The sequence below is a fragment of the Spodoptera frugiperda genome, chromosome 13 (assembly GCF_023101765.2).
Source record: "Spodoptera frugiperda isolate SF20-4 chromosome 13, AGI-APGP_CSIRO_Sfru_2.0, whole genome shotgun sequence".
NCBI classification, from domain to species: Eukaryota; Metazoa; Arthropoda; class Insecta; order Lepidoptera; family Noctuidae; genus Spodoptera; species Spodoptera frugiperda.
In genome coordinates this window covers 7,238,801-7,265,047 of record NC_064224.1, presented here as the reverse complement: position 1 = coordinate 7,265,047, position 26,247 = coordinate 7,238,801, and the positions used below count along the sequence as shown (strand labels likewise).

General features: G+C 39.9%; 2 protein-coding genes across 2 annotated transcripts; one reads left to right on the top strand and one right to left on the bottom strand.

Moving 5' to 3' along the window:
- The first annotated feature begins 712 nt into the window (after window positions 1-712).
- On the top strand, window positions 713-6,214 carry LOC118270602 (charged multivesicular body protein 3). The gene is made up of 7 exons (XM_035586283.2): window positions 713-877; window positions 960-1,020; window positions 1,784-1,963; window positions 2,345-2,385; window positions 2,749-2,922; window positions 3,395-3,576; window positions 4,052-6,214. The coding sequence occupies exons 1-6, from the start codon at window positions 833-835 to the stop codon at window positions 3,551-3,553; spliced, it is 660 nt and encodes a 219-aa protein (XP_035442176.1). The 5' UTR covers window positions 713-832; the 3' UTR covers window positions 3,554-3,576; window positions 4,052-6,214.
- Window positions 6,215-6,812: 598 nt separating this feature from the next.
- LOC118270571 (xenotropic and polytropic retrovirus receptor 1) lies at window positions 6,813-22,997 on the bottom strand. Its single transcript, XM_035586193.2, has 11 exons — window positions 22,652-22,997; window positions 20,888-21,041; window positions 20,401-20,633; window positions 18,491-18,752; window positions 14,943-15,313; window positions 14,470-14,617; window positions 13,741-13,935; window positions 13,153-13,325; window positions 11,555-11,685; window positions 10,829-10,984; window positions 6,813-7,018 (listed from the first exon to the last, which is right to left on the bottom strand). Exons 1-11 carry the CDS (start codon window positions 22,718-22,720, stop codon window positions 6,898-6,900), a joined length of 2,013 nt encoding a protein of 670 aa, XP_035442086.1. The 5' UTR covers window positions 22,721-22,997; the 3' UTR covers window positions 6,813-6,897.
- Window positions 22,998-26,247: the final 3,250 nt, after the last annotated feature.

Sequence of the window (26,247 nt, the reverse complement as noted above, 5' to 3'; positions counted from 1 at the left end):
ATTTCAGATAAACTGATAAACTGAAACATTCTGTATTGCAAGTTTCTTAAAAAAGATACCACTTTCCTTATAAATATAATTCCATTAGGAAAAAGATAACTGGATAAATAGTTTCAGCCGTCGCACAAAATCTAAAGGAATACTCATACAACTAATAAATGATATGATGTTAATTGTGCAAATTCTAAAACTATTTATTACATCAGTCTTTATTTCCTTGGAATATGTAGAAATTTTAATTTTGGCTACACTACTAAAATGTCAAAACAAATGACAATTTTAATACACCGTTCCATTTCATGACGAAATACATATGTTGTCTAACTTTTGACCTTTGAAATAATCTTGAGATTATTTCAAATAGATGTAAATTAGAAACGAAAGTATTTTGGTATTATTTTAATATGTTAATAAGCATAAAATAAACGTAAAAAGTTCACAAAACATACAGAAATCGAAACGAGCTGCGGATTGTAGATTCTGCTTTTCTGCGTAATTTCAAAAGCAACGTTTTACTTTTCATTTCACGCATTAATGAAAAAGACATTAACATCAAATTACCAAACAAATGTTTTCAATTATTTTATTTCATTTACTCAAACAATATTAATTTTTAACAATTAATGTGTTCTGGTGATTATTACTAATCGTTTGTACAGCGGTCTTTACATATAATTATAATTTTGGACGTATTAAGAAACAAAAAACGAAACGTAATAGATGAAGTCATCTCCTGTCAAATGTTTGCCTATTTTCTGTCAAAACAAATTCATTGATAATAATTTCCAAATTAAAAAATAAATAGGTAATTGTTATATTATAACTGTGCAAAATGGGTCTTTTTGGAAAATCTCCTGAAAGGAATCCTAAAGAAATGGTACGTGTATTAAATGTGTAACGTGTCAATCTTAAAAACATAACAGGAGTTTCTTTTTCTAAAAATATCACTATTATTTTAGGTAAACGAGTGGTCACATAAGATACGGAAAGAAGGATATAACTTGGATAGACAAATTAGAAGTAAGTACAACGCCTATTATTAAATAGAAACCTTATAAAGTGAGTTATAAAGTCTTAAAACATAACCTGAACTTCGCGATAGGAATGCCAAATACTTGTTTAATGAAATGTTTTGAGTCAAGGTCATATTTTAGTCATGGCCTACTATAGTACAAGAATCTTTAAAGTAACTGAACGACTGTTTTTTAATTATGAATTTGATTAAAACTAATTTAAATTAAATCATCTGTGGTTTTTAAATTAATTATAGGCTGGTTTTTGTTTATTTGACTGCACTGTTCGGGTTTTAGCTGGGTGATTGGTGCCGAAACATGTCGGGGGTTCGATTCCCGCACAAAACAATGAATAGGTAATTGCATATTTTGTGCAGGTGTGATTAACAGGTGGAGATTGAAAATCTTGTTTTGGGCAATGTTTTAGTGAATCAAAATATTACCTTCATATGTATATTGTACTAGCTTCTGCCAGCGGCTTGGACATGGATAAACATCCAAACAAAACTTTCACATTTATAATATTAGTGTGATTTTCTTCTGTGATCTGAGTACTAACTATTAGAAGTATTTGATTTACTAAAATATATAATGATACTATAAATGTAGTAATATTAATTCAGGATGCGTCCAACCGGTCTATCTGGAAGTCATTTTGGAGAGGCCTATGTTCAGTAGTGGAAGTCTTGTGACTGATATGATGATGATAATGAATACTATAAATAAATAATCCTATTTAAAAAGTATAAACTTAAAATTTTGTGTTATAGGTATACAAAGAGAAGAGGATAAGATTAAAAGATCTCTAAAGGAAGCTGCAGCCAAGAATGACAAACAAGTGTGCACAATACTGGCTAAAGAGATCATTAGATCTCGGAAGGCTATCAGTAAAATATATACAACCAAAGCACATCTCAATTCTGTGCAAATGCAGATGAAAAATCAATTAGGTAAATATATTTTTGTAATGATAGTTACTAGCCGAATCATTTATTTTTGGTACTGGTTTACTTAAAATCTATAGACCACTAACTATCTTCTATCAGTCGTCCTGTTAAACAATCATCCTGCTGTACAATCATTGAAAAGAATAAGTAAAATATAAAAGTTTAATGTGAGTGGGCAACTAGTTTCGTGCGATACTATGGTAGTGTCATGAGTGTGTATCAATCTGGCCTTTTTTGGTGCAACTACTATAGTTTTACTTTCATGAAAAGCTTCTCCTATAATTCCCATATCCTTCGTATATAATATTTAAATATTGTATCTTTCTCTTTACATTTCATAGAACTATGTTACAGTATTGTATAACAGATCTGTTTTGTTTCCAGCCACATTAAGAGTTGCTGGGTCATTGCAGAGGTCAACTGAGGTATGTTTCAACATGCTACATTTATATTAACACTTCATTACTGTTAATGCGGATAATTATGCTGTTAATTAACTACTTACTTCAAACCTCATTACATTAAGATAAATTTTTGTTTAAAAGGGAATCGTTTCTATTTTCTTTCTCATCTTCACCTCCATTTTTGAGTCGGTTAATATACCTAAAACATTCTCCGTCTAAAAAATACTATACTGGAAAACAGCATCAAAATCTATTCAGCCGAACGGGAGATAATCGCGCACAAACATACATACACATACAAGTCAAACAGAGAATCTCCTTTATTTTATAAAGTCGGTTAAAAATGTAATGTTATGTTATAAACTGATTTTATAACTTGAGCAGGTAATGCAAGCGATGCAAACACTGGTCCGTCTCCCGGAGATAGCGGCCACCATGCAGGAGATGAGCAAGGAGATGATGAAGGCTGGCATCATTGAGGAGATGCTGGATGAGACCATGTCAGGCATGGAGGACGAGGAGGAAATGGAGGAGGCGGCGCAGAGTGAAGTTGATAAGGTACATGCTGACTTTTAGGCTAGATTTAGATTTAAAATGACCCATGTGTAGTTTTATAGTAAGTCAAAGGCCTGCTACGCGCCTGTCTCCTCTGGTGTTGCGGGTGTCTATGGGCTGCGCTGATAGCTTACCATCAGGTGACCCAACTGCTTGTTTGCCCCCTATTCCATAAAAAAACTCTATAAGGAATTTTGAAATGTTATGAGAATTATTTACCATGGGTTTTCTATCTCTAGGATTTTAATATGAATTCTTAGAGGGCTTCATTATCAGTGACAGTCTAACCACTCAAACAACTAATGTTTTGCACAGAATAAAAAAAAACTCTTGCTCACAACTTTGGTCTGCCAATATTTTCCAAAATCTATTCTAAATCAACGAAAACCGATCAAAATCGATTCAGTTGTTTAATTAATATTAATGGGCAAGTGTAAAAGTATTAATTATTAATATTCTTCTATGCGATTTCCAGGTATTATGGGAGCTAACACAAGGCAAGTTGGGCGAGGCGCCGGCGCCCCCCACCGCCGTGGGCGCTCCTTCCACCAGCAAGGAGGAGGACGTCGTGCCAGAGACCACCGAGAGTGAACTGGATGAGATGGCGTCACGGTTAGAGGCACTCAGGTCTTAATACTACGGCGGTTGTGTTCATAGGTATGTGGGAATTGTGTAAATTAATATTATGTTTATAAACAAGTAATCAACAAATAGGCTGGCTTCACCAAAGCGATACCACGGGCTTGCATAATCAAGGTTTGTGTCATATTCCGCTGTGTGAGTTATGGGGCCCAATTATCTCTTCCTCCTAGAGCCAACAATCAGTACCCTTATATATCATTGGCCGGTTCGAATGAACCAACCAATCAGATTGCCGAACACGCTCTCATTTCGTTTTCGTTCAACATAAAGTAAACTCGTACTAAAGGTACCAAACCAATCAGAGCGCTGAACGCACTCGGGTTTTGATTACTTTAATCGTAAGGCAAACTCGTACTAAGCATCCAGATTTAAAATAATCGAAATATTCAATAAGATTCTCTTCCCAGACTAATTACTGAACCATCGATTTTGTCCATTACTAGACCATCAAAGGTATTAATAATAAAATAATACAATTTCGTATCCACAGACATGTACCAAGTGTCGGAGACAAGATAAGAGAAGGCTGCCACTCCAAGCCGCCACGGATTGACAATTGCCTTAGAACAATGTAAATAATTGTTGATTGTATGTATGTAATTATGTTTGTACGTCCGTACGAGAGGTTTACAACTAATTGTAATTTTATTGTCATGTTTATAGAGTTCATTTTGTCACTGAGAGATTTTAAATTATATTCTGTTTGGGAGAATTTTAGCCCTAGCTGTTTAGGGGGTAGTGTTTTATATGAAACTTAGTGCCGTACTGCGATTAAATGATTACTTAAACTATACCTTATTGACTCCAAGTGCGGTGGTTAGTACTTTCATTGTGGGTATTAGCTCGCATTATTTCAGGGATTTTTAATGATTTATTAATTAATCTACTGGTCTCACACAAATTATTACTTACGTATGTAAAGATTTTACGTACCTAAGTTGATGTAAACATTCTATTGAATCAGAGATAGAGATTGATGTTGAGGAGGTACGAAAACTTGTTTCTTTTAACGAAATGCCCCAATTAATATTGTAATGTCGTCCAAAATAGTCCAATTCAATACTAATATAGGGTGACTGATAATTAGTGACCGATATTTAAACACGTGATTGTAATCGTGATTACAAACAACTTTCACAAAGAAACTTTTTTGTACCTATAGTTTTATTTTTGTCACAATAAAAAGCAACATAATTTCGCGCACTAATTACCAGTCATCCTATATACAGACAGACGATAAACCACCAGATATTATACTACATAAATGAAGTTAAAAATTTTACGTAAAGGAATATTGTTAGGTGACAATTTTGGTTTAGCTTGATATTATATTGTTGTATGAATCTGATAAATTTCGAATAAATGGTACAAATTGGCTTTTTTTCAAGAAATTAATGTGTATGCGTTTGAAAATGGCTTGTTGACGCATTTTTTACCGTGCACTGTTATTGTTAACGAATTTAAAGTAATATATTTATAACCAACGCGAAACGAAAAGCGTAATAACGTCTTTGTACTTTTAATATTTTAACCGACTTCCAAAAATACGAGGTTTTCATTTCTAAGTAGAGCTGCGCGACGTCACAGCATCTGCGCATGCTGTTCATAATGAAGAGTCCCTCTGTGACTTGAAACTAGTAGAGCTTTTCTCCATTAATGTACGTGAGTAAATTAGCCGTGATTTTATTTAAGTTTCTCATTTCGTTTGTTATTATCATAGTTGCCATCAATTTTAAACATGCTACAAATAATGTTGTTTTCAAAACAACTAACGTATTCATAATACGTAATACTAGCTGGTGCCCGCGGCTTCGCTTGCGTGGATTACTGATTTTGTGGCTAAATAATAATTCCAAAATAAAATAATACAATTTTTTGCGCAACTTCGTCGTCAGCATAGAATATTTTCTTGTAATTTTCTAAAATAAAAATGGCCTAAGTTACTAACTAATACAATTGTCATCAAAATCCGTCCAGCCATTTCAGAGATTGGCCGGAACAGGCAGACAGACGCAAATTGCAAACAATATTAATTTGTATGTATGTTTCGTAGGTATTAGTAAAAAGCGGTAATTTCAATATTATAAACAGACACTCCCAATTTAATCTAATTCGATTGCTATTGCGATGCACTAGTGTCCAGAGTATCCGTATTGCGTGGATATTGATTGAACTAAATGGTATTAAGTTTGGATTTTTATTCCGTACTCTGAATGTTATTTTAACAGCTACGATTGGGGTTGTATAGTTTTTACATTGGATAATTTTTGAGATTCTCTTGAAATTGCATTGACATTGAAATTGGTTTTAAGAGAAAGCCTACAAACCCTACCCTAGAATATCCTTAAAACAACGATTTTTCAAATACATATTGCCATATTATACATAATACTTCTCAACGATAAGATAATATATGAAAGTAGACTACTATTAATAAGATATTTATATGCCCCTCATCATCAACGCATTTGTGGGTGAAACCGCGAGCATGAACTAGTATTGTAAACGCATTATTAATATATTTAAGTTCACTTGTGATATATATTAATTTAAATAGCTTTTCTAATCGCTAGTGTTAGAACGCGGAGCTAATGTCCAACTGTTTATATGTCTACTTGAGTTATGAAATAAAATGCACTAACTATTATATAAATGATTTTGTTTTACTTGTTCTTCTATCGACATGTCTGGCAATATCGTGCAATATCGCTCGGTTAACCTGTAGACGAAGTGGATAGATATATGTCAGGCAAAGTTTCGCTAATTCGCACGACTACGTTTCACGTCCGACATGAGTCGCGTGTTGTCGCCTTATAAAACGGTTGGTGCGGTGGCTGGGCAACTGGCTGCCGCGCAACGTGTAGCGGGTTCGATTCCCGCACGGAGCAACTCTTTGTGTTATCTATAAATTGTTGTTTCGGGTCTGGGTGTCATGTGTATGTGAACTTGTATGTTTGTAAACGCACCCACGACACAGGAGAAATTTCTAATGTGGGGCAAAGTCGAAGCGACTGGTAACTCAAAAAAATATTTATACTTTCCAATACAATAAAACATGTGATGTTAGAACATAGAACTTTACCGATCTAATCAATAAATAAAAATTACTCGATAAGTGATTTAGTTTATTACAAATGATAAAAAAATAGGTTGCCTGTTAAAATCTTGGCCAGGCTTTAGGCTAGATGCGGGGAAGTCATTGCCATCATCATCTATCAAGAATCTTCGTGAGATCATGAAAAAAACCACTGTAAATTATAAGAATTGGCTATAAATATATTTCGTATAATACTATAACAATAATATCTAAAGTATAAGTACGGGTATCACAGTCAGTTACAGCATTTTGGAGGACAAGTCGAGTTCCAGTTGCATGTCTTGTATCGATTCCTTCTTCAGCAGAGGCTTACGATCACCCTCCTTTGTCTTTTTTGTATTTTTCTTGTTTTTAGCAAATCTGGAATAGATATAAGATTATTTTAAGTTATATATATGCACGATTTTGTACGTAGGTAGTGTATACCCCGAGAATAAAAATTAATTTCGATATTTTAATTAATCTCAATAGTTTTTCTTAATGTTTGCGCAGCGTATAGTGTCTTTGTCGACTCTTTTTTTTTTTTTTTTTTTTTTTGAGGGGGGAAAATCATCCAATGACTTCTCCCGCCTTGGGTGAGGCGGGAGGGAGTGTCAGACTCTTACTGACTAAAAACCACCCCGTTCCTTCTCCTGCTTTGAGCCGGAGCCCCGGTAACCTTTTACGTTGTCCGCAGCTCCGGATCAGGCATCAGCCCAACTGGGCCCCATCTGTGGTGGTCTGGCTCTTTGAGGCGCGCGCGGAACGCGACGCGCCGTACGCACGGGTCTGGTTGTGGTCGGGCGGCGAGCTACCCTTGCTCGCCGTCCGCAGACCCGCACTTACGGTGGCCGGAGATCGTCACGCGATCCCCGACGCCCGGAGTGTCTTCTGCGACGGCTGGGGCGTGAGGAGGATCGTTCCCTCACGCGCTCCGCCTCCTCCTTAGCTAGCATGACTGCTTCGCAGAAGGAGGAGACGGCGTCCCATTCCCCCTCGCTCCGCACCATGGCCTGAACCAAAGCCGGACGCGAGAGGTCACCGTCGCTGATCACATCCCTGAGGACACGGCGGTGCTCAGCCCATGCAGGGCACACCGCTACTGTATGCTCCACCGTGTCCTCCGGGTGATCCACGCAATGCCGACACCCGGGCGTTTCCTCCCGCCGAATCCGAAACAGGTACCTACCGAAACTTCCGTGTCCGGTAAGCACCTGCGTCAGGCGGTAGGTGAGGACGCCGTGACGCCTCTCTAGCCACTCCTCAAAGAGGGGACTTACCGCTGCTATAACAGCGAGCCCAGCCCTCGGTTGCGACAGTCGTTGCTTCCATTCCGCCATGAGATCCCGCCGGAGCTCATCCCGCCACGCACTGATCTGACGCGGCAGCGGAGTTTCGCCCCGGCGATGCGCCTCCGCACGTAACCTATATACGTCCGCGAGAACTTTCGCCTCCAGATCCCACGGCGGTAATCCGGCAAGGAGGTTAGCCGCCTCCCCGGAGATCGTGCGGTACCCACGGATCATCCGAATGGCCATGACCCTCTGGGATGAAACCAGCGCGCGAGCTGGTCGTCGCCTTAAATTTGGTGCCCACACCGGGGCCCCATAGAGGGCCATGGACCGCACAATCCCCGCGTACAACCTCCGGCAGGAGGCGTTTGGTCCCCCGAGGTTGGGTAGGAGCCGCTTTAGAGCAGCCCCCGTTCGTTCCAACTTGGGAGCCAAACGTCGGAAATGTTCCTCGAATTTCCACCGACTGTCGAGGACGAGTCCCAGGTACTTCATCGTCACCTCGATGCCGATGGAAACCCCTCCTGCCATGATCTGGAACCCACCCGGAGGTGGCGCATTCCCGCGGCCATAAAAACACATGGCCTCGGACTTATGAAGTGCCACCTCGAGTCCCAGCTGCCGGATCCTTGCAACGACTATCGCAACCGCTCTCGTCATCAAGTCGGCCGCCACCTGGTGCGACCTCCCGTGTGCTAGTACTAGCGTATCGTCAGCGTAGCAAACCACGCTGACGCCGCTCGGGAGGTCGGTGCGCAGCACCCAGTCGTAGCCTATGTTCCACAGGAGCGGTCCCAGGACCGATCCCTGTGGAACACCGCGCGACATCTCTCGCCGGTTCCACTCACCTCGGTGACCGGGGTAGATGACGGATCTGTCCGTCAGATAAGCCTCGACTATACGACGGAGATAGGTAGGCACCCGATGATACCGTAGTGCCTCCAAAATGCAGCTCCAGGGCAGAGAGTTGAAGGCGTTGGCGATGTCCAAAGACACCGCCACGACGACCTTACCCCTGGACACTGCAGACCCCGTCGTAAGGTCCCTCACGAGCATGATGGCGTCCACCGTGGAGTGCCGTCTGCGGAAGCCGAACTGGCCGTCCGCGAGGTCCGGCCCTATTCCCGTCAGGTGCGCGACGAGGCGGTTTGAAATTATTCTTTCAAACAGTTTTCCCACCTCGTCGAGTAGCACGATGGGCCGGTACGCGGACGGAGAGTCCGCAGGGCGCCCCGGCTTCTTCACAAGGACCAGTTTACCCGCCTTCCATGATAGCGGGAACTGGCCCCTCTCCAAACATGCGCTGAAGAGACCAATTAGTCGAGGCCTGAGAGTCTCCGAAGCCAGGACCCACGCCTTGCCAGGCAATCCGTCGGGTCCCGGGGCGGTGTTCTTCACGCCCATCCGGCGCACCGCCACTCTCAGCTCTGCCTCGGTCACTTCTGGTGTTGTGTCATCGTCGTCGTCGCTGTGGCCCGCATCGGGCACCGCAGGGAGCGGAGTCATGCACGGAGGGATGTAGCCCCTCTGTGATTGGGGGAACAAGGTGGCGACCACCTCCTCTACAACCTCTGGCCGGAGACTCTGTGTCAGCGGGGGAGCCTGTGTGCGGAGCTTGTCACGCACCATTAGGTAAGGGCGTCCCCACGGGTCTCTGTCCAGAGTCTCCAGCATCTCCTGGCGGGCCTGGTTTTTGGCCCGCCGGATTTCCGTTTTTAGGGCGTCTTTCGCCGCCTTGTACCCCTCATATAACTCCGCCTCTCTAGCTTCCGCGTCCGGTGGACGGATACGAAGCCTGCGGTGCCTAGTGTACTGGCGTCGCGCAGCAACACACGCACTGCGCAGAGCAGCCAGCTCTTGCGACCACCAGTACATCTGGCGCTTCCGCTGTCCTGGACGGACCCGGGGCATCGCCACGTCACAAATCCTGTACATGGCGTCCTGGAGCCACCGTGCCTCCTCGTTAATGTCGGCAGGCCTGTCCGGTGGTATCACCCAGGCCTGCACGATGGCGGCTTCCAGGAATAGCTCCCGGTCCAGTTGCCTCAGCGCCCAACGCGGGCCACATGGGGCCTGTCTGACCGGTGGGTCCGCGGACTCAGCGGAAACATCGAACCGGATGTACCGGTGATCGGAATATGTCTCCACCTCCTCCATGACACACCAGTCGACGACACGCGGTGACAGAGCGGGGCTCGCGAACGAAATGTCCACAACCGATTCACCCTGCATCCGCACACACGTGGGGACAGAACCCCGGTTCAGGACGACTAGGCCTGTCTCCAGAGCCCAGTCTTCCACCATCCTACCCCGTGTGTCAGTGATCCGGGAACCCCAAGCCAAATTCTTGGCATTAAAGTCCCCGAGGACAAGCACGGGGAGGGAACGGAACCCGACGACGACGTCAACCAACTCCCTGAGGGAGTTGTGGAACTCGGCGAGAGTTCGGTTCGGAGAGAAATACACGCCCACCACAGCGATCTCTCCGAACCGTGCTGCGACACAACCCCGGCCTCTTCGAGCACTCTCGAGAGTCGGGGTACCGGCGGCGGCCGACGAGATGATGGTCACCGAGCCATCCAAGTCCGCCACCCAGTGATCCCTGGGCGGGATCTTTGTCGACTCTTACGACACACACGGGAAGAGTAAGGATAAATGTATATGATATATACCATGAAGCAAGTACAGATCGGCCCTGCCCAACGATATTATAAAAAGGTGTATATAGGCTCATAAATTAAAGATATATTGGAAAAATAGAGAGGGACGTGGTTTGTAACGTCGCGCGCTCACCGTAAAGTGTCACGCATTATGTTAAAGGGAAATCCAGTTATGACATTTCTTTGTATTCGCTTCATGTATCATGTATCTTGCAGTGGACGACGATGATATTACTAACCTATTAATAACTCCGTCGGGATGGTCCATCATGCGTATAATATCAGCCTGGTCGGACGAGTCGAGCGGGGCGACGGAGATGTCGCGCACGGCTCTGAATTTACCACAGTTGTTCAGGTGCTCGTTCTCCAGACGGAAGAAGTTCCATATGAACCGTCTGCAATGTAAATACAATGTTACGATATTTATTCCACAAAAAGTTAGATAGAGATGTTATTTCAAATGACTTGTGTTGTCATACATATTTATTACATAATTTAAATAACACTAAGATCTAGAAATCGAACCCGAGAACATTAATATTTAATGTAGCTTAACGTCGTAACGTCACGCCATTTATGCCCAAAGGGGTAGGCAGAGGTGCACATTGCGGCACGTAATGCCACTGTGCAATGTACACGCACTTTTCACCATTTGTGTCATAAATCCCATGTAATAGGGGCTGAGCCTATTGCCATAAACTGGGTCAATATCATTTCCCATTATCCCCATGCTTGGCAGAATGCGTGGAATACGATAAGATGACAGTATTATTATTTTTTGAAGTTGCTCCACACTATTATTTTCTGTTGTATCATGAGAGCGTTTATAAATTACAACTCTAATACATTTATAATAACGCGAAACAATATTATTAATTTGAGAATCAAATCCGTGATACGTCGCACAATAGCCAGTCTTCTCGCGTAAACTATGCAGTCAATTTTGAACTATCAAAAAATCTTACCTGAAAACTTCAAGCGGCGCCAAGATAGATGTCATAGTCTCGCCGCTGACGACGTTGTTCTCAGTCAACACGAACGACACGGTCCATATGAAGCGCAGCACGAAATCCTCCACTATCGCGAAGTAGTAGAACTGAAATAACATTGAAATTGGTCAAGTTGTTTAGGAGAACCAACCCGCATTGAGCAAGCATCGTGGCTAATGCTCACACCTTCTCTGTGTGAGAAGAGGTTAGCAGTGGCCATTTATATATAGGCTGTTGATGTTGTTTAGGAACATAGATATAAATGCTATACTATACCTAATGCGCTCTAAGAAGGTGCGGCTGACAGATTCAGTAACGTTTCGTATCACTCTTGAAAGTTGCTGCGATTTAAAAATTATGCCTTAATATTTTAGCTGTATCACATTCGTATTATGTTAAATCATTCGGATGCGTAGTTAATTAAATTAAAACCAACCGGAATGTTCTAGTATTCAATTAAAATCTAATGAAATGAAAAATAAAGTAAAGTGTTATGCGTATAACGTAAAGCCATAGTCGTGTTTAGTGATGGGATGTACGGCTACGATGGATAGGTAGTCGATGTTTTTTTAGAATAAAAAACGAAAATCGTGCGTCGTTCAATTATCATTCTTAAAAAACCTTTAATTATGTGGGTAAATCCACTGTAGACGCGGCTCTCTCTGCCCAAACCACAGTGACATTATCTAAGCAGAAATATGTAGTAGGCATTTTTCTAGACATTTCCGGCGCCATTGATAATGCGTGGTGGTACTTAATCTAACATATACAAACTAATATATCCTTGTTTTCTTCACGGTTCTGTAAAACTGTAACTCTGAAACACCTCAGGGCTCGGTCATAAAATATTTATTTTGACAAGTATATACACGTAGTTAGACTGCACAACTAAATAACACACACATTTAATAAAAAAATTCAAGAGAATTAAATGTATGCTGCGAGTATCGATAGCGATAAAAAAAGATTTTTCTAATGTCCATCCCTAAAGAGAGACGTCAACGTCATACTGGCATCTGTCAGCCGCACCTTCTTAGAGCGCATTAGGTATAATATTATGTTATTTATATCTTGGATGAACCATACTTCGCCACGAATTGGCTGGTTCGACGGGACTGGCACGACAGTCTTACAGAAAACTGGTGTGAAACAACGCTTGAGTAATGTGAGGTGAGTGTTACCGGAGGTCCAATCCCGAATGTCTAAATTCAAAATCCCCAAAAGACTGGCAGTGCACGCCTTACCTGGTATTGCAGGTCTATGGTATAAGCCGGTAAAAGAGCAGACGGATCACCTGATGGTAAGCAATCGCCGCCGCCCATAGATACCCGAAACACCAGAGGCGTAACAAATGCGTTGCCGGCCTTTGGGGGTTAGGAATTTAAGGGTAAGGGAATCGGGGATTGGAAAGATTGGGAGAGGGGGTAATTAGGACTCCGGTAACCTCGCTCACACAACGGAACACAATGCAAGCGTTATTTAACATTAGTTTTCTGTAAGGCTGAGGTATCATTCCGGTCGAGCCGGTCCACTCGTGCCGAAGCATGGATCTCCCACACTTAACGTTTACTTACCCCAGGACTATAAACAATTTCCTCCCTGAGGAACTTGTTCTCAGCGTTGGGTCCGCAGCTGAAGAGTCCCCAGTCCATCTTGACGTCCCAGGTGTACGTGTACAGCGAGGACACCAGCTGGCACGCGAACCACGCGTACAGGAACGGGTTGTCGTACGGGTTCGTGTATTTACCTGCAAATGGGACAGTATGTTGAATTATGTACATATTTGGTTTAAGAGAATCCTAAATCTTAAGATGCGATTTCATAGATAGCGAATAACTCATAACTTCTGATGATAATGAGAAGACATTATGAATATGAAAAAAGATTGCATCTTCTTACTAGCCGACCCCGTTAAAATTTTTTTCATCTTTACAATTTTCCTGGAACATTAGCCAAATTGGTCCAGCTGTTTTCGAGTTTTAGCGAGACTAACAAAACAAAACTTTGTTTGTTTGTATGTTTATCCGTTATTCACGTTGAAACGGATTTCGATAAAATTCGGTACACAGGCAAGCTGTGTGCTAACTTGGGTGATGGCAGATGCTAGTTTTCTGTATATAGAAGATAATGAATGATGTTTTCATTAAATAAATGTAACTTACCGCTATACAAAGTGCGCAGCGTTGCAAACAGTACTACGAAGAACGTAGTGGAGTACTTCCCAGCATTGACCAGGTGGGGGAACGCCTCCCTACTGTCCCTGTATCGACGCAGGCATTGGAAGAACCGCGTCCAAGCTGGCACCACGTTCACTAGCGCCCGGGTGATAATGAACCACTGTGTCCGCTCGAACGACGCTGTTGATGGAAAGTGTTGTTTAAGTGTTTGAACGTAAGGTTTCTTTTTGTTTAAATAAAACGTTGCCTTACACTAGCATTTTCTCTTGAATCATCTTACTTCCAAGACAATTTTAAACCTAATAAACTGGGATCTCTAAACTACAATGCCTATAGTTCATGCTTCGGCAGGATAAGGCTGGCTCGACGAAGTTGTACCACGCCCTCACAGAAAACCGACGTGAAACAACGCTTGCGTTGTGTTACGTTACGGGAGTCAGGTGTTTCGGGTGTCTATGATTGCTTAGGTCCATCAAGTGATCTGTCTGTTCGTTTACTGACTTATACCAATAAAAACTGTCGATAAGCACATTAGTCAAGTATAAAAAGTGAGTTTTATCAATTTTAACGGCTTACCTACACACGTGACTATTTATCGAGGTGGCTCGACTAGTTTCGACCCACACTAAGGGCTCACATTATTCGAGTTACCTCGCCAAACAAACATAAGCCGTTAAACATGATTAATTAAGTCTCTCTTTATGTATAACTTACCGTTAACATTAAACCAGTCGCTACCAGTCGTATAGAAGGCGATAAGGTAATGGAAGTCTAGGAAGGCCGCAGCGAATGAGTTCCATTGGTCAGCTAGCCAGAAATCCGCGAACAACACTGGCATGAACGGCGCAGCTAATATACGACCCTGTAACAATGAGATTAAGGTTCATTATCTAATAAATAAGTAAGTTGATACAGAAACAGAAGTATTTTGGATTGATTATTAATATTTCAGAAACTAACATAAATCAATCACTACAGTTATAGAAGAAAAGAAAAATATTTATTTTACACGCTAAATAAACTAAAAATCACAGTTTACTCACGTAGATTATTTGAGAAAAGCTCTACTAGTTTCGAGTCACAGAGGGACTTATCATGAGCAGCGCGCGCAGACGCGGCGACACGCTACTGTGATTTATAGTTAATTTAGTGTGTCTCACGATAATTACTATAAAAAATATACTCACACATATCCTCAAAAACCAGAATCTAGCTTCATGCCGGAAGACCTTCAAAGGATTCATGAGGAACGCCAGCATTATGATGACCAGAGCCAGTGGGTTGACAAACGGTGGTATGCTTAGACTCGCACTGTATATAAAACTTAATATACTTAAGGCCCATATAACTCCAAATATGGCGGCTAATTCCATCAAATGTTGCTCCGAAAGGTGGTTTCTTGGGTCCAACTCGAAGATTAGAACATGGTTCACACCTGAAGATCTCCATCCGTATACGTTTATTCCAATCAAAAATATAAACTCGACTAATAGGAATGGACCGCGGTACAGTCTGAAGGCAGTCTTGAAATTTTCTGTACCACCTTCGTGGAATAGTGCTGGAACAAAATTATATTTGATAATATTATAAATGTGATAATATGTGAGTATGGATGTTTGTTACTCTTTCACGTCAAAACGGCTGAAGGGATCGAGATGACGAGATGCTTCTTAGGACTTAAAATTAACAATTTAATTCTAATTTTTATTTATTACCTCAATCTTGTAATTTACTTTATCTGGGCGTTTCTGGGGCAAAAATGGGCATGGTTCTTTGGAACAGGCGTAGATTATGGTCTGGTATAACACATAGGCTACTTTTTATCTAACGGGAACGCGGTCGAAGCCGCTGGCAGAAGCTAGTGTTTTATAAAATCGTATGTATTTTGGAAAGCTTATGAATATTTTCTGTGGACGTCTTATGGCTGATATGATGATGATATAAAGTCCTTCAGTAACTTATAACTCAATAGGCAAAATGTTGAAAAGATAATAACTAGTTATGTATGTTAGGGCAGGCAAGCAATGAGAAAGGATTTCTCAAAAAATATTTTACTAATATTATAAATGTACTAATATTATAAATGCGACTGTTGACCGTTCGCTGGCAGAAGCAAGTACAACTTAAAAAATTCGCCGTTAATTGATTCGACGATTGCAAAAATACCTACGGCATTTAAAAATAGCAAAATTCAATTCACAAGCTATGCCGATTTAACTGTACCTAAGTATTTCATAAAAACTGCAAAAATCTAACCGCAAATTGCAATACACGATAGAAACCCCACTAATCTGAAAGAACAACAACCCAATATCAATAAAACTTTATATTTAGCTCCGATAACAATATCCAAGTAAGTCCACCTTTATCTGAAAATTTGCATAGAACAAGATGGTCAGTAAACGATAACACGCAATGTTTCCACAAGGATTGTAATATGATCTCTTTGGAAAATATTACAGAATCATGAGATAACAGAGAGTAGGTACTTAGATTGTGCCAATAAATTGTACTTGAGTACATTTTATGGTTTTATTGCTGATTGTTTAACGTGTCTACCAGAGGCGTATTCGTAAGGCAATGTAAGCTAGCGCCAGGACCTGTATCCAAGGGCCATTTAACGCTTGTCTACTTGTACAGTAGAAAAACATTTGGTGTGGGAGAGCCATGCTTTGGCAGGAATGGACCGACTCGACCGGAGTGATACCACGGCCTCACAGAAAACCGACGTGAAACAACACTTACGTTGTTTCGTTGTGTGAGTGAGGTTACCGGAGACCCAATTACTCCCCTTCCCAATTCCCCAACAACCCTTAAATTCCTAACCCCCTCTGGTGTTTCGGGTGTCCATGGGTGGCGACGATTGCTTACCATCAGATGATTCGTCTGCTCCTTTACCGGCTTATACCATAAAAAAGCAAGTGGCATTTGGCTAGAGGCCCAAAGGGGCGCCAGGATAGACGCGCGTGCCCATAGAGTGACGGCGGCGCTAATAAAATTAGGGGCGCCAGTGAGGTACTTGCCTAGGGCGCTCTGTTGGTTTAGTCCGGCTCTGGTGTCTACATATTATTAATTACAGCCTTTAATACCACAAAAGTGCGTGGGTAAAGCACATTAAATATGTTACACCATGTTTTCAAGGTTGGGTAAATCCTTCTATAAAAGTTATTAATATTTTTTTTATATTCGTATTATATGTCATAGATTTATGCCATACCTAAAGCATACGCGAATGGAAGGATCGGGCTGTAGTTGGGGGACTGTATATATAGTAAAATGTCCATAGGTTATATAGGTAATATGTATGTTTATTACGCCTGTTTGCAGCGTTCGGGAGCGTTCCGTTTATACCCTATATATCTCCTAAAGATTTTTCTCTTAGTTTTAAGTTATCACTTAATATTAAATGTTGGTTAACCTATAATTGGCGACTGTATAAGTCCAAAACTGATATGTATTTACTGCACTTAATATTCTTTATACAGAAGCTGTTGGTAAACCTTTATTAATAAATAAATAAAGATATCAACGTTAGTCATAATAATGGGAACCAAAACCATTCTTGCAACTATTCATTAGATAGGTATCTTATAGATAAGTTCCAGATAGTCTTCAAACATTGAACACAATCAAGATTCGTACTTTCAAGTGTAAATGTTATCAATGCGATAATATTAAATCGCAGTTCTAACCAAACGGTGAATTCCGGTATCAGTACCTTTACCATGAGTTTACAACAATAGTTTTTGTCGATACTCGATAGCGAAGACGTAAATTTTTTGTATCGACTATCGATAAATACCATTGCCTTGAACTCATGGTAGAGGTTCAGTATTTACGAATTATGTTACGCTTTTATTTCTAAACGGCTATAGGACAGCACTCTCTGGTAATTTTTTTTTTGATGGCACAAGCCCCCCCCCCCCCCCCTCCCATACCGCTGTAACTCCAGTAAGCCAGGATCACCACCAGGTACAGTAGATACAACCATGAAAACACCGGAACACTGAAGTCCGGCGCGTCCCAGGGAAATGAATGACTGTCTTGGATCCCGCAACGAAACAAATCAGAAGATGTGATTAGAGGAGAAGAAAGAGAAAACGATAGTTTCCATCATCTCTGGTAATGTGAACTTTTTAAAACTTTGATCTCTAAGCCTTGGTCATGACAAATCTTATACAGCGTGACTAACATCAAGTGAACACTACTGACCTAGGGAAAACTGTAACAAGGTAACAAACGTAGGTGAAATCTGGTAAAACCAATACCAATCTACGTAAATGTAAGATCAATAATTTCCGAAGACGACAGTTCGTGGTTGCGGTCTAAACGATGTAGGTACCAACACTATTCTAGCGATGCCTACCGTATTTTTGCCCACCAGATGGCTCTGACGTGAAACTCTCGTTCTTCTTCCAATACTGAATTAGCTAGTATCACACCATTGGACGTTAAATATTTATTGGTTTAAAACGATAAAACGTAGATGCCTAAATAGTGTAATAATAATACAGACATTTTCGATATTGTAGCAAGTCTACACATTTTTGGGGGGAGATTTTTTTGTGGGGCGATTGGGAGAATCTGACTCTTACTAACTAAAAACCACCCCGTTCCTTCTCCTGCTTTAAACCGGAGCCTGTGATGTTGTCTGCAGCTCCGGATAGAAAGCCTAGCCTGCAGATGGAAAAAGTGAACGACAAAAGCTACAGCATAAACACAAAAACAGACTTACCAGATAACACCACAGTGATGAACAGGACAATAAAAGACCCGGAGAACAGCCCAACTTTGAAGGTGGTCCACGGACTCTGCTGTTCTCCTAGCGGTGGTACTCTTAGCTTCTTCATAGCCTTCTGTCTGTCACCACCTTCCAGATCGTTAGTGACTGTGGCTTCTGTATCGCTTATTAATCTGTCTATATCCTTGTTGGTGTAGAAATGTGACGTTTCGACATGTTCCGCCCGCCATTGCGCGCCGTTACTCACGTTTAGTAACTGTGGAAAACTGATCATTAGTTCGATACTTGTTTAATTACTAGTCTTCATCATCATCATTAGCGGGAAGACGTCCACTGATGAACAAAGGCGTCCCCCTTTTTGGGGGTTGTCATAATCCCCATGCTTGGCGGCTTGGGGTTCGCAGTTAGATCACCGATATATTTTTGAGAATGCTGCTGCCCATTCCTCGGTGGCTGGTCGCAGTTTTAGGACGTACCTGGGTCCATACTATGGTACTATATACTACGGTCCATTACTAGTCCTACATATTTATTATTACTTCAAAGCTTTATGTAAAATGTTGCTTTGGCAAAAACCTGAAGTTATCTGATCTAGCGCAAAGTCAAGCTTCTGACTCTACGCATACTAATAAATTCCAATATGAGGAGCGGTTGTATATTTAGGCTTCATAAAGTAACACTAACAATAAGATACATTTTTAGTTTTAATTCAGCGTGTCGAGTGTGGTTCAAGTGTAATGTTGCGTGTCGTATGTAAGTTTTTGTGTCGCACCTCTGCTGCGTGAGCATTTATTTCCTGGCGGGAGGGTGGTGCTACACAACGCACGCTGAAAATACACCTACAGCGGAATTGAACCTAAAAATGTATCTTACTGTTAGTGTAGCATGGATTTTCGCAAAGTAAAGCCTGATTCTATTCTATATACTCGTAAATTAAGTTAAACTAAACCTTCTGGACCATAATTGCGCAGTGAGAAAAACCGAGGTACTACAGGAAAAAATCTCGCGATTATCGGCGCTCGGAACAGTCACTAATAGAGTAATAGAAGATGCAGATTTTCTGACAAACACGTGTTAAGATGTAAATGAAAATTTACATGCATAAATATTAAACGAAATATTACGAAGTAAATTAGCAATAGGTAAGACAGTAATAAAGTCTGTGTGAGTAACCGCCATCAAACTAACTATAGCTGTACCTATTCGAACAAAACGTTGAGGAAAACCACAGAAATAAATCTCAAGATTTTATAGTTCATGTAGTTTTATAATAATATACAAACCGACGAGCATGCATGAAAAGACGACTGTTAATGAAGCAAAGAAGTGTGTAAGATTCGTAGCAATTTCGATTACAAGATACTTCGAGAACTATTGCTATGGCAAATGCAAAAATATAACTATGGCAAATGTATACTATGTTGATTTTTAATTAACACAGAGTCACGTACGCCAGGATGTGCGTCTCCTGTTGCGGATATATTTTATATACAAATCCACATAACTATCACACATCCAGGACCATAATTTGTGGATCAGACAAATAATTTTAATGTACAGGAGTCGAACTGGCAGCCTGTTGTCCAGCTGACGTACTATCAACTTTGTGGTTATGCTTACAATTATTATTGGAAGATAAACAGGTTGTTTGGCGCATGGACCAAACACCTTGTATATTTTTGATGCGAATTGATGACCAAAAGGCAAGTAAACATAACATGAGGTAACTATAAATAACTCGGTGACTCAATGGATTCTTACGACAAACAACGCGAGCCACCGTAAAATTATGAAGATGTAAATATTAGTAAGAGATAATGATATCACCCGGCTCTGGTCACCGTGTACACAGGATAATCTACCTAAATACAAATAGATAAGAAACATTATCAAACTAAACTAACCTTATCGTGTTTCTTCAATATTTTTCTGAAGCCAGTATAATTCAAATTTTGGTAGTTCTGTAGGAGTATCAAGCTTAGATAGAATTCGCTGAATGCCAATTTTAACTCCTGCACTTTCCGCCTCGGTATAGCCTTTTTGTTATCCCCGCTTCCTTTAGGCTTTATTGTCTCGAAATGTGATTTCAATTCGCTTTGCAGTGTTGCGAATTTTCGCGTTGCTTCAGCGAGTTTTTCTGAAAAAAAAGTGAAACATAATGTAAGTAGGTTTGCCACTCATGTAGCGTTTGACCAAGGCATTGAATTGGACACACAATTTTTGAGGGGAGAAATCATTCAATGACTTCTCCCGCCCGATTGAGGCGACAGGGAGTGTCAGACTCTTACTACCTATTCCTACACCTGCTTTAAACCGGAGCCCTGGTCAACCTTTTTCACTTTTCTGGTCCAATTGTTTTGATGTTTTAGTGAAACTACGTAACATACGTACCTGAGTAGAACGTGTTGATTTTCTTAAGTTCCTGATCACAATAATGGAAGAATGTTTCATCGAAGTTGGCGAAATGTCGCGACAGTACTTCGGGCTCCACATTCTCAGCCGACGGCGCTTCCTCCACGGCTGTATATAACATAGCCTTCATTTCCTGTTGATAAATAAATAGTTTTTTATGTCAATAGGTTCTCATTTATGCAAGCCTGCTGCTTTGCATGTGTTATCACAATAAAAAGTAGCCTAGATTTTATACCTGACTATAGTTAATTTAGCTCTAAGTGTGATATAGTGACAACAAACTAACGTAATTACATCCCATCATCATATTTTCAAACAGTAATATTTATTTTAATATTATAATACTTTACCAGGCTTGACCTGGAATTAAACCTAAGAATTGGGATGAAAAAAGCTTGGTAGTGACACTATGATAAACATATTTCTATAATATTTGAGAATACTAATTTTCATTTTAGTACAGAAAATCGTTTTTAACTACTGAATAATGACGTTACTCTAACTGACAAGTTAAAAGATTAGCAGCGTCATTTTGAGTCAGCATATTAGTCAATGAATGGACCATGCTTTATGAAAATGTCTGCTATTCAAATATTTATGACAATTACCATCTATTTGACATTGGGTGATAATTACTACAAACTCAGCCTTCACAGTTTATTTGAGCTACACATAAAATTATTTCAGATGATTCTTAAAGTTTTTTTATTTATTTATTTATAGCCTTTTTATTCGGACATGAATAAAAAGGCTATAAATACATTATTCCTCCACTTCTGTGTGTGCTTTGCCAGGTGGCAAGGATTTTTAATGTATCTAAATGTTAATACTACCATGACATCCTACTAATATTATTACTGAGGAAGTATTTTCCTGATAGACAGAACATACATTTAAGGCTATTGGAGGAGGAGAGCTGTGAGTTTGTTTTATGTATGTCCACCAGAGATTGAATTCTGCCCTGTGGTTATCAATTTATTAGTGTGGGAAAAAATGTAATCGAACTCAATCAAATAAAAATATGTTAACATTTAGAGAATCATGCAACCGAATTTAATGAGATTTGGCACGGTGAGCCATGGCTGTGACACCTTCCAAACAGAAGTAGATAAAGCTACTGGATGTGGGTGCACCACCCATAAATTTTTACCCTTCATCCTTTAAAATTTACGATAGAAACAGAAATATCATTATTTTATACTTTTGGCAACTGTTATGTTCAGTTCTAAGTACTTATGGAATGATATTATTTCTAGAACAGTGCCTAAATGCGAGTAAATAAACAACAAACACATAAATCATCTGTAGTTATCATTTAGTTCACTATAAATTTAATTTGAATTACTTCCAAACAACATATCTCTCATTCTTTTGATTGCCCTTATCTGACAAATAGGTTTGTTTCACTTTATTATTAAGTTTAGAAATCAATATCAAATAATTTTCCAACTAGGTGAAAACTGTTTTCTATTGTTTGTATTTCAGTCAAGGGCAAAGAATTTATTTTTGTTCCCTTGACCTTCTTATTATCCAGATACACTTGTCTCGCTGCATTTAAAAAAAACAATACCATAACCAAAATAAGTTTTTAATTTTTCATATAATAAGACTGTAAATTAACAGCTAAGATATCAAACATAGGGCCTCAAAGTTTTAAAGATCTTAAAAGTGGGTAGACAGTTTAGTAGATCACTATAAATAATGATACATCTTTATCAATAATAAAAATACTACGACACGTACCTCATAGTTTATATATTGTTTACGCCACTCGGGCGTAATGTGTGCACTTAAGTGCTCAGCGAACTTCATCTTAGGGCCTTCTTACACGACTTTGTCGTTACAACAACTCTTAAACACTAACTACTAATTCACAGAATCCTACATAGATTGTTTGTCATGGACAAACGAAGTTTACTTTTTGATAACTGCTAATGGTGACCTCATTGCACTGAGTATATTTAATTGAGTAAACACTGGAATGATATGGTATAACTTATGAGCAAATTTTTATCTTTTATGTTTTAATTTTTCCATAAAAACGATGGACTGTTACTTCTGATCACCTGAATGAATGAATGACAGAAGTTGAGTAATGTTGTGACACTGACACGGTTAGCGGTTAGTGAGTTTTTCTCTTAGTATGGAATTTGGAAACAGTTAAAATTTAGTCGATTTATTTCCTTCATCGTAAGTAAATAAAATTGATGGTTTGTTGTACACTTGTAAAAAGATATCTCCATTACAGCATCTTTCTTTCAAAATACAGACATATTATCAATAATATAAACTTAAACATGTGGAAATGCGGTAATTAATTTCATATTTGAATTAGGGGAGTATTTACGTTATTTTTATCTCTTCAAACTTGTTGAGTAAACTGTATGCGTAATATAGGTAATTCAAGTTCTGATTTCAACAATAATATTCTTATTTCAAGCACAGTTATCATTTCAGACTACAGACTCGGATAGCAAGACACGAATTTGATAGAAATAGTATATTAATACGACTTCCCTTGTTATTTAGTAATATTTCATTATTTTAATATAATTATATGAATCTCTAGTCGAAGTAGTTATCTAAACAATGTGTTATCGGATGAAATTGATTAGTCGAGTATTATCAAACAACGCTTTCTGACTATTCGGCTTTGACAGTTTCCTTTCAATGTCATAGTAACGTCACAGAATATAGTAATCCCTGTTAAAAAGTAAAAAACTATTTTTTTTTTGTATTTGGTTGCAGTTCAACTTATTATCTATAACTTCTACAAAAAATATTGGTACTTTTTGGCTACCAAAAGAAAGGCACTAGTACGGTAACGAAAAAAAAAAATTGTTATTGTATCTGTGGTACCCAGCGGGCGGGAAAATGAAAAATAAATCGTGCTCGACTTGTCAAAAATAGCCGCCAACGGCTAAAAAACGTTAAGTTAGGTATAAACATTTTAATGCTATAGTAAATGTGAAGTGAATAGTGTGGTGTATAAAGTGCTGAGTATTGAAAAATGTATATTTGCCGATTGAAGTTAGCCGACACCACATCATGTGAATACAAGTAGGTATCGTATGCCGTAAAACGGCGTGAACAGATACAGGAACGGGTTGAATCTAGGTAAATGTTGGCAAAATGTCCTAACATCTATTCACCCCGTTTTACAGTACCTAAGTACATATTTAATTTATTATATTTATCATATGTTTTTTTTTTTTTTTTTTATGGGACTGGCCGGTAATCGAGCAGACGTATTACCTGATGGTAAGCAATCGCCGCCGCCCATGGACACTTGAAACACCAGAGGCTTTACAAGTGCGTTACCGGCTTTTTGGGAGTTAAGAATTTAAGGGTTGTTGTTCGGGAATGGGGATGGGGAAGATTGTGAAGGGGGGAATTGGGCCTCCGGTAACCTCACTCACACAACGAAACACAACGCAAGCGTTGTTTCACGTCGGTTTTCTGTGAGGCCGTGGGATTACTCCGGTCGAGCCGGCCCATTCGTGCCGAAGCATGGCTCTCCCACACTTAAAAAGTGATAGCTGCCACATGGTTGCCACATATGTAAAAAGTGATGGCTTTAGGGGTTGGCAAACATGGCCAATCCGCCCGGAGCCTTTATATTATTATTTTATTTAAATCTTGTCATTTACATATTTATTGTAACTCGTAAGTAAGCAGATGCTAGGTAACTAGGTAGTATCTCGAAACATGTTTTTCAAGAGCGGTAATATGCGAGGTATAATGTCCGAGTATGCACTTTAGTTAAAAAAATACCTACTAAAAACCATGTAACAAATTGAAGTTCTTTCATAGCAAGTGCGTAGCGGTCGTGATACGATGTGTAATTTCGTAACAGCGACAGTGTCCCATCGCTGTCGCTGTAAAAATCGCTACTGAGACTTCGTGACGCGCCTATCGCGTCGCTTGTCGCAGGTCGCGTCGCTCGTCGCCTAGACCGCAGTCGTAAACGGGTCGTTACTGTAACTGTAGTTCTTAATAAATGAAGAAATCTAATATTCCAAGTTGTCTATACCAAGTCGTAGCAACATTTTTGTAGTAGGTAGGTAGTTGCGTAGTAGGTAATCGTAGCATTATTAAATTCCTTTTTGTAACAAGTGCCTAGCAGCTAGCGGCCTCGGAAAGCACTACGATCTCGTAGCAGCAGTAGCAGCTCTACGTAGCGGGTAATAACAGGGTTAATTTATAAGCTACTTAGCTTTAAACGTTTTATTTTTTGTGAGTGTCGACAATGGGACTTGTACAATAAAAAAAAGTAATTTAAAAAATTAAAAAACCCGACTGCGTTTCTTTATAATATGAAAATGAAAAAACCCTAAAACAAGAAAGTCATCGTAAAATTTAAGCAGTCGGGACCCATTCTAAATATGAAGACTTAGTGAGGGCACATACGGCTGACTTTCTAGAATGGGTCCCGACTGCTTAAATTTTACGATGACTTTCTTGTTTTAGGGTTTTTTCATTTTAATATTATAAAGAAACGCAGTCGGGTTTTTTAATTTTTTCTAAATTACTTTTTTTATTTTATTTTTTTTAGTTTTATTATTTTTATATTTTGATAATTATAGGTATCTAGTGTCACTCTCACAGTAAATACGAATCAAATGACCCCTATCAAGCGGAAATCCATCGAGTCGTTCAGGATACAGAGTGAGAAATATTCGAATTTGGCGCCAAAAATCCGCCATTTTGTTTTTTTATTATTTTGATATATCCAGTGTCACTCTCACAGTAAGGCAGTTGTCCCACCGGCAACGATTAACGAGTAACGAGTAAAGCTAGAACTAGCAACGAGTTAGTGAGACGCGTGGCGCGAGTGCATAGTTCCGATATTTGTGTAGCTCAGCTATAAGCGAGTGTGCGAGTGAGGCGGGCGATTACTCGCATCAGTACGATACGCACTGTAGAAAAATGACCATTGGTTGTTGTCTGGCGTAAGTTCTAATCGCTTGGCGAGTGTCGCCGAGCGAGTGTTATCTTTCATAGCTCTTGTCGCTCAGCGACAAACTAGTGAAGCGAGCACTCGCCGGCAGTGTGAACAGTCAGCGATTAACTGTTTGTATATGCATCTCTTTTGTTTACACGGAAAGTATATCTATTGTACGTTTCTTGAGCGAGAAAATAGCCGATAGTTAGTCGTTTTATCGCCGTTGGTGGGACAACTGCCTATATACGAATCTAACGACACCTCTCAAGCCAAAATCCATCAAGCCGTTTAGGCTGCAGAGCGTGCCAAACAATTATACATACATACATACATACATACATACACTCGAAAAACATAACCCTCCTTCTGGCGCAGTCGGGTAAAAAAACAATGA